We start from the raw sequence: 9,528 nt of genomic DNA on the forward strand, positions 1-9,528 counted from the left end.
GTTTTCATATTATTCACACTTTTAAAAGTCCATATATATTATTGTCGGTATTCTGGAATCAATCTTTTTTTTTTTTTTTTTTTTTTTTTTTGGTTTTACAAAAGGATAGTGATTATATATTTTTCCTTACAAATGAAACAAGTTATAATTTCGCTCATAGTTTTTATATGTGTATTGGACTTCGGTCAAAATAACACTGTGTGGTCAAAAGTACATAGTGTATCTTCTAATTTTATATTTTGACGAATAATGCATGGTTAACAAACAATGACATTGTGGAGCATAATGTTAAGACAAAGAAAAGAACTTTACTAACAAAAATACACCACCTTACATAAATACATATTTTCAGCCTTTTTTATGATGCACACATATAAACAGATATACATGTGCACACGGTCGTATATAGGAACGGGGTTGAGGAGCTGGGGATCAGCCCCCCCCCCCCCCTCCCCCATAATGAAGTCGATAAATAAACAATGTAATATTATAGAAAATGTAGCTACTGTATACTTGTGGCCTCTCATTAAAAACAATCTGGTAGTGACTCTAAACTTTTGGTTGTGCCCCCCCCCCCCCTCAATCTGAAATTGCTAGCTTCAGGTCTCTACAAATTTATAAAATAAAAGCAGCCCAAGATAATTTAGTTAAGATCGCCATTTAATACATCATCTAAGAAGATACTTTACATGTGTATCATGAATGCTCGTTCATTTCTTTGAAGTGATTTTTAATAAATTTAAAAAAGAATCTCTCTCTCTCTCTCTCTCTCTCTCTCTCTCTCTCTCTTTCTCTCTCTCTCTCAATACAAGACACTTTATAAAGCGCACAACCTATTTACTTGATTGCACGGATTTTTTTTTTTTCAAGCTGTAAAAAGTAACCTTTCTTTATATGAACAAGGCGCACACTACGAGTAGTTTGTATACGTTTAATCACTGACGCGTGACAAACATGTTTCCTGATCCGTCTAAAGTTCTTCTATTTGTTCGCTTTTTTAAAACATTGTAAGTGATTACAAAAATTTTGACATGAGCAATTTTCAAATACAAAATGGTTAAAACACTATCCGTTCTATTTTACACATATACTTATTTCTTCCGATTTTAGACTTTATATGGGTACAATTACTGGTCCCGAGAAAACTATCGAGATACGGGAAGTTAGGGAGAGTTACGTTCGTTCGTAAGATGTCGGTGTTTCTCTACTAGTAAGTCTTGATAAAAAAGTGATAGTTAGTAGGTTTTTGAGCAAGCACTTTTATGGTGAAGAATGTAATCCAGTGCCTTGGTATCAATCATATTTAAAACAAATCTTAAATTGTGATCAAATCATTCCAGAAAGAATATTTTTAAAGAGAAAAAAAACGTACCTCTAGAATTACGTTTCAATTCTGTGAAAATTTGCTCCAACTCTTGCTCCTCCATATTGTTGGAGACTTCAAACGTTTGTAATATCCTATACAACGACTCGTTTTGCGATTTAGAAATTGCGAACGCCAAATCCCTATATTGATCTCGTTTGTCATAGATAACAGCAAATTGGTTCCATGAAAATACGGAAATGATGTGAAACAGGACATCAGCTGTTAGAGGTAAAATGAAAATATGAAATATAATGGATAAATAAAATAAAGCAATCCTTGACGAATCATCGTAACACTTCCTTTACGAAAGTCTCATGCATGTTTTTATACAATAAAATATTTTATTCTAACGGGAGGGTAATTTTTCTTACAGAGTTTTAGGAAGGGATTTATAGGGGTAAATACACAGAAAAAAATGTAATGTCGTTTGCAATAATAATGATAATCAGTTATAATTTAATGAAAAATACGCTTGATCAGGTGAACATTTCATCAAGTCGAACATTGACCTTAGTAATTTAACACAGTAATTATGCTTCGCATCAGAGATTGGTCAAAACTATATTTTATTAAAACTTTTGGTTTCGATTTACGTTAATAATTTTTCTTTTGAACAAATCAAATTTACAACATGGAGCAATTTATATTGCAAACAAATGCTTTTTTTCACTCACATATTGACCTCCAAAAATTAGGGAAAAAAACATATACTGTAGAAGCACGATTTTTTCGTGGGGATAAAATTTCACTCATTTGTGATCAAAAATAGTTCCGTGGGCATTTAATTCGTTTTGAAAGAAACCCTATTCAATATGTACATAAATCCACAACAAATGTTGCTGTATTGTCCGAATTGGGAAGGTTTCCCTTGCACATATTAAAAAGCATGCTAAGTTACTGGCACAGACTAGAAAATCTTGGCCAATCATTTACTTTATTGCATAATGCATTCTATGAATCGAATTTACTTTTTAAACAAAACATATCTTCATGGTATGGCTCAATCAACTTGTTTATTTCTAATATCATGGGAATTAAATAATTGTCTTCAGTAAATTGTATCAGTAAAAACATATAAAATTAAAGCTGTCATTAGAAACTGTTTGTTTAAACACTAGATTAAAGAATGGCGTGTTCATCTCGGACTTAACTCTTACAAAAAGTTAAGAAACTACTGCATCTTTAAACAAACTTTTGGCTTTGAGAATTATTTAAGATCAATTAAAAACTTTGAACATAGAAGAAATTTAATTCGCTTTCGAATATCAGCCCATAGACTCCAAATTGAAAAGGGGCGATATCAAAACATCGCTCGACATGAAAGGTTTTGTCAGAGATGTAACAACAATTTAGTTGATGATGAAAAACATTTTTATTCATATGTAGTCATGTAAAGGAAGAAAAGGCTATTTTGTATAAGATAATAGAAAAATATTGTAAGAATTTTGATAAGATGGACAATGACCAAAAAATAATAATATGGTTAATGACCAATGAAAATGTTGAAATTCTTACTCAAATTTGTAAAATGATTAAGAACAATGGAATCTGATTTCTGAAGAAGTGTACCTTAAATATATGCATTACATTTTAAGTTATATACTAGGATCCTCTATACCCCCAAGCTGTCCTGGCTACTTGGGGTACAAGACTGACAATCTGTATTGTCATACTGTTCAATAGGCACCGTCCTTTGGTGCCCCAGGTAGTCAGGCCAACAAATTAAGTTTTCCACCTACAAGCTGTCCTGGTTGCTAGAGGTACAAGACCGAGCAGCCTGGTTTTTTTCATTTTTTCCAGACTGCTCAATAGGCATCGCCCCTTGGTACCTCATGCTACCAGGCCAGCAAAATATATATACTTTTTGTAATAATATGATTATTATTGATAATAATTTGAGTACATGTATTTGCTATTATCCGCCTGGTCAATGCAATATAAATGAGCTTAGTATTTTATTATTATTATTATATATTATATGTAATGCTATTTTTTCATTGTGAACTACCCTGTAAATCAGTATTTCAAATCTGAGAACTTTTTCAATTGAGGATCATGTCAATTTTGCACTGTTATAATAATGATTATATATTGTTTGTTTCTTAATTGTATATGCCCCCCAGAGGGCCCTTGATTGGTGAATAAATATATAAATATAGTCATATGAAATTTCCTGTGTGATTTAATTTCAATGATAATTTTTAACAACGATATACTAGTAAACGAAATTTAACCCCCCACGAATATATGGCTTTTACAGTAATTATGGAATTTTATACTTACGAAAGCGAGATAGAGGTCCCAGGAAGCGTACCAAAGTTGAATACTTCTTCTGATCTTGAAATTCTATACCTTGTGAAACCCAGTCAAATATTGGTATATTCCAGTGTGCCGCTAATAGAGCAACTCCTCTAAGACCTCAAATATATATAAATTAAAAAAAAACTGAAGAAACTTTGGTATTTTTTGCATATTGTTGAAACCGTATCTTACAAATACATGCAATTGCCAATGTTATTCACTCCACTCCACTGTATTGTCAAATGATTTTATTGTCGTAATTTTCTTTGAGAAGGTCTTCCAGGTACAATTAAGAGTTCATCAGTACCACACACACACACCCTCACACACACACACACACACCCTCACACACACACACACACACAGAGAGAGAGAGAGAGAGACTTACTAGCAGGGCATGGTGGTCCAAAAAAGATATTAGGATTAAATGTTTCTCTTGCTTCTAAAACAGCACCTAGGGCCGTTTTTTCGTTGCAGTCTGTATCGTACCACTTTACTCTGGAAGAATAAAAAACTATCATGTACAAGGGTACATGCATGTCAAAGATATGGAAAGAAATAGCATCTTGAAAATAACACCAAAAGAAAGCAAATTAACATAATAAGACTAAGAATTACACTCTTGGTGTAATTTGACATGTAAATAATATTTTGCATCCCTCTAAATTTGTCAAATACATTTCATGGTATTGTAACTGTCGATCCACATTTAAAGGATACATGTACACAGGGATGTATTCACTATAATCATTTTATATGCTGCTAATTACGTTGTTTAGAAGACATAGTATCGTCCTATACAACAAACTTAACAGTGGAAAGATGTACCTTTTGGCAAAAGATAAAAAGCATACATTATTAGATGGGAAGAAATCTTAAATTACACTTACTTTATTGTGGAATTCTGGAGTTTTGCTTCCGATGAATCAGGGGTTTGACTTATGGCAGTTAGGGCAACTTTAAATGCCCCGACACTGGAGGAAGCGCTTAAGTTATAGTATTCCTGACTCGGAGCCATCCAAGCTATACGAAATTCATATTGTTTACTGGACACGACAAAGTAAGTTATTCCGTAGAGGAAAATCAGTTTCAAAATAATATAATTCATAGCCGATGAGAATATTCAGAGGGTTTACCATTCATCAGGTGAAAAAATCCGAAAATACATTTCAAAATTGTATAAATTATAGGTCGTTTCCGCTCTTTTAAACATAAAGTGCAAAGCAAATCTGAAGTTATTGCACTTAAAATAAAAAAAAATAACGCATGAAATTCATTCAAAACTGTTATTCTTCTGTATTTTAAGTAAGGGAAGGTGTCATGCTTGAAAGCACATTAAAAAGATGATTCACAACTTTTCTCATGCTTAAACAGACGGTTGCATGGTACACAATCTTTATACTTGAATTTCTGAAAATCAAACATTCGAATGATATGTACACAAGACATCATTCCATTTTAGATTTGAATTTGAGAGTGCTATCGTCTATCACACTGAACATTATAATTTGAATCGTTTTGAGATGCTTAGTTTAAAAAAAAAAAGAAGAAGGTACGGTTTTAACTTAATGTGCATTTGATATTGTTTTCAAAAAAGTTTTGAAACTAACTCAAATATTAGTTGAGTTAATGCCTTTAATAGATCAGGAAAGAATATGGCATAAGTGGGTACCATTCTGGATGTGTGACGCCATTAATTTGGTGTGTTTCTATATTTTTAAAAGAAAAATCCTCAAAATGACCGATTTCAAGGGTAATTTTCCTTCAGAAAAAAATGTCCTTAGCCGTCGCCCACTTTACTTTTTGGATATGCTGTGTAAAATTCAATAAAAATTCACATATCTAAAAATATTTTTTGGCGATGACTGGCGACAATATTATCTGGAAAATAATTCAATTAAATGGTTAAAAAAAGAAAAATCACAAATTATCTTAATTTTTATAAATAATTCAAACGTACTTTAGATCTTAGTAGAGGTATTTATTTCTTATTACAAAACTGAATATGAACTTTAAACAGCAGGTTCCATAACAGATTTGTCTTCAAATTATCACGCTTGCAGTCGGATCTCCTTTGTTGCATTTTAAATCCTTCTTGATTTTGTCTTAATTATGCATTCAATAATAATTCAATGACATAATCTGAACCAAACGATCAACAGAATTTTAACACATTTTAAACGAGAACCTAAAACACTGTAGTGTTTTAAATACTTCTTCAACAGAATATAAAATATAAACCAAGAGCACAACGTTAATAAAAGAAGTTGCGTTATTAGCGGGAGAAGAGGTTATTCCAAAACGTGCAATATGTGGAAAGTGAGACTAGTATTCGCTGTTGTTTCTATTGGTTGTGTTTTGCCACTGTCTTGGACTTACACCATCAATAACGAATTGAATCTTCATACAGCTTTGTTTTCGGCCACATATGATCCTCACGTCAGACCGGGAACGGATAGGACAAGTCCTCTACAAATAAACGTTACGTTTTACTTATTCAGTATCAAGGAGTTTGACGAGACTATAAGTAAGTTCTCCATTACCGGCGGTCTAGCTGTTTCATGGACTGATGATCGGCTACTCTGGGACCCGTCAAGCTATGGGGGGATAGAGGTCACTGTTGTTCCCCAGAAGAAATTATGGATTCCATATCTCGTCAATATGCTGGACTATAACTCACTAAGTGAAATTGGGCATCAGAATTTGAATGTAAGGGTGGAGAAAGATGGACAGGTAAATTGGGTAACGCCAAATCTTTTTGAGAGTACCTGTGATGCCGATTTGTCTTATTACCCATTTGACACCCAGACTTGTACCCTGAGATTCTTTATACCAGGGTATATGCCCTCCGAAATAGTATTCATGATTAGCGGGCAGATGTATATGTCGGAATTTAGTGAAAACAGTCTTTGGAAGGTGACTGAAACAAAACTATTTACTTTCACAAATACTCTTCTTCTCCAGGAGGCGCGAATGGCTATCACTATGAGAAGAAGACCGGTTTACTATATATCTAGCTTAATTCTCCCCGTTGCTTTCCTTTCGTTTCTCCAACTATGTGTATTTCTGATGCCACCCGACTGTGGTGAACGTGTAGGTTTTGTTGTGACCGTACTTCTAGCGATCGCTGTGTATCTTACTTTGGTTCAAGATAAACTTCCAGAGGGATCAGAACCTAGTGTATCTTTCCTAAGCTACAAACTTTTGGGCGACTTCATGGTCGGTGTTTTTATGGTGGTAGGCGTTGTTATTGGACTGCGTTTTTATCAGAGAGAGGAAGATAAGCCCATTCCAAATTACTTACAAACTTTTCACAGAATTTCCCTTTGTAATTGTCTTTGCTACAGGAGAAAACGGAAAGTGCACTTTGACGAGGGAGACACTGTCAAAGATGTAACGCTGGATCCTGTGACGGAAATTTTAACATGGCGTGATATTGGAATTGCTACTGATCGTTTCTGTCTAAAAGTGTTTGGATTTTGTTTGATGAACTGTAATATTTTATATCTCATTGTCCTTGCTATCTTAGCGTAAAAGAATATTAAAGGAATGTTTTTTAGCTTTGTGTGAATTATTGGTGTGTGAATCACACAGACTTGTCACGTAGGCATATTTCATGAATTCACACACCAATAATTCACACTAAACTTAAAAAAAATTCTTATATAATAATATACATTTTACATGTTTGGAAGCAACTAAAATATACTCAATATTTGAATTTCTCGCTGTCCTTTTACCAGCGTCGCTGCAGCCTTATGGTGACGTCACGTTAACGCACGTTTCTCCGTGTATATTTCTACGCGTGAGTATACACAAAAATGACTTTCATATCAATTTCACAGTTGGCTTAGTAGAAAAACACAGCGAATGTAAATATAATAAAATGTTATTTTTTCTGCAGAATTTCTAAAAAGACAGAAAAAGTTCGACTATAACTAATTGTTAAGTGCGAATTGACTCTTTTTGGTATGATAAAAAGGAGAAAAGGACGTAAGTTCTAAACTCAACAACTATTTAGAAAACAAGTTGCTTTCCCTCAAAAGACTGCAAAAGATGGACTTTGTGTTTTTAACATAATTCTTTAAAACACCATGTTTGTAAAAAAAATCATTCATATCAAAACGTATGAAAAAATAATGTAAAAGTATTTTGTTAAAGTTGTTATAGAAATGATAAAATCACGACCTTAATATCAAAACGAGACTTAGGCCATCTTTTCTTGATTGTTTTACTCAGTATTAGGAATTAAAAAAAGGTCATCCATGTTTCACAATTACTCTATTTGAGCAATGATTTGCTCATGTCGAAAATAAAAGAAAACCAACAGCATTGTTATTTCATGACAGAGAAACGGTAAAACCTCACCAAGGTGCTCTTTTTGTTGAAGTTTGTTTGACATCCCATTGAGTTTTCATTTACATTGAGGCATCACTATTTACCGGCAAAGGGCTGTAAATTTTTTACCTACATGTGTATGCTGAATACTCATGACTAAGATCTTTTGAACAGGGGATTTTTTTTTGTGCCAGTATTTCAACTCGATTCTTATAAGGTCTCGTCTGGAAGAATGGACGCCACGTCCCATAGTGGGATTCGAGTCAATAACTCAAAGATCAACACCTTGTTTCGCGAATCCCGATCAAAACTTCTAATTGGAAGGAAGAACTTACACTATGGCTGCAGAGACAGGCACACAAAAAAGTAAATTATAACATGTATTAGATCAATCAATTAAAACTGTAATGACCACCGTGATGGTATAGCTATGACGTATGTAAACCAATTAATGTGTATCATTTAAATAACCCAAAATTATTTGAAGATTTCTTAAATCATTGTTGATATCTGATGAAAACCTCACGCGTGAAAAACACAATGTACATGTACGTGTAAGACATGACTCTAGACTTCTAAAGATGATAAATCTACAGAGGTCAACAAGTATGATGTCATTGTTACTGTAGAGGTTTTGAGTTTATTATTATACATATGATATAACAAATTGAGGAATACTTATCCCCATGATGTTAAATAAGTCTTTTATGGCACATGCACGTTAAATTCTCGTCGACTTCTTATCTTTCGATATAATCAGTAATTAAATCTGACTTCTTTTGTTTTTTTTTTGGCATAATAAATGACTGGATAGCATAAGTGCAAAACTATTAACAAATATACTATAACAAACTGGGATAGATACGTTCTCGTGTTCGATTCAAAAAAAGTAACAGTAAAAATCGAAAAGAAAGTTTCTCAATTTTTGGAGAGGATGGCAGAAATTTCGCCAAATTAAAAATCGCATTACTTTTGTTTTTATAACCATGAAAATCTGTTCAACAACCTAAATCATTGTGCAGAAGTGATGCAGCTCTTCAAAGAATCCCATTGTAAAAAGTAGTTTTATAGAATACGGTGGAATAATTTAAATTTGTGGGGGTCAATGTTCGTGGGTAAGCAAAATTTTGCTGGTTCGTGGGGACGTAATTTCGTGGGTAACTCTTATATACTGAAGATTCAATGAATAAATATGCTTGTAAAATAAATTTTGTATAAATGTAAATTCGTGGATAAGGGTGACCTACAAAATCCGTGAACATTGGTACCCCACGCACATTGATGATTCCACAGTACTGATTTTATGCATAGAATATTTGACTTTAAGTTTTATAAATCATTAAACCTATTACATGTAGGTCTATGAGTTGTTCAAATGTATGGATTTGAACAAGTTGTGATATGATGCTTTGAAATCATGATTCAATTCTCCAACTTAAAAAATTAAATTTCAATTTCTGGGAAAGTTGCAAAATTTTGTTTCCAAAGCAAAGGTAGAATTTTTTGAACATTCAAAATCCCAC

At 33.1% G+C, this 9,528-nt stretch overlaps 2 protein-coding genes across 2 annotated transcripts; one reads left to right on the plus strand and one right to left on the minus strand.

Annotated features, from left to right (window-relative positions):
* Positions 1 to 3,370: 3,370 nt before the first annotated feature.
* Positions 3,371 to 4,810, minus strand: LOC134255104 (guanylate cyclase 2G-like). Its single transcript, XM_062737617.1, has 4 exons — positions 4,558 to 4,810; positions 4,056 to 4,165; positions 3,650 to 3,784; positions 3,371 to 3,375 (listed from the first exon to the last, which is right to left on the minus strand). Exons 1-4 carry the CDS (start codon positions 4,773 to 4,775, stop codon positions 3,371 to 3,373), a joined length of 468 nt encoding a protein of 155 aa, XP_062593601.1. The 5' UTR covers positions 4,776 to 4,810.
* Positions 4,811 to 5,977: 1,167 nt separating this feature from the next.
* Positions 5,978 to 7,201, plus strand: LOC134255102 (neuronal acetylcholine receptor subunit alpha-6-like). The gene has a single exon (XM_062737616.1). It carries the CDS (start codon positions 5,978 to 5,980, stop codon positions 7,199 to 7,201), a length of 1,224 nt encoding a protein of 407 aa, XP_062593600.1.
* Positions 7,202 to 9,528: the final 2,327 nt, after the last annotated feature.

The sequence above is a fragment of the Saccostrea cucullata genome, unplaced genomic scaffold, assembly GCF_032062105.1.
Source record: "Saccostrea cucullata isolate Sc308-1 unplaced genomic scaffold, CSIRO_AGI_Scuc_v1 ctg17070, whole genome shotgun sequence".
NCBI lineage: Eukaryota > Metazoa > Mollusca > Bivalvia > Ostreida > Ostreidae > Saccostrea > Saccostrea cuccullata.

Coding starts and splice junctions, on each gene's coding strand:
- LOC134255104 (XM_062737617.1), bottom strand. CDS start 4,775: ATGAATTATATTATTTTGAAACTGATTTTCCTCTACGGAATAACTTAC. Junction 4,166..4,557: donor CTCCAGAATTCCACAATAAA/GTAAGTGTAATT, acceptor TTATTCTTCCAG/AGTAAAGTGGTACGATACAG. Junction 3,785..4,055: donor TGGACCACCATGCCCTGCTA/GTAAGTCTCTCT, acceptor TATATATTTGAG/GTCTTAGAGGAGTTGCTCTA.
- LOC134255102 (XM_062737616.1), top strand. CDS start 5,978: ATGTGGAAAGTGAGACTAGTATTCGCTGTTGTTTCTATTGGTTGTGTT.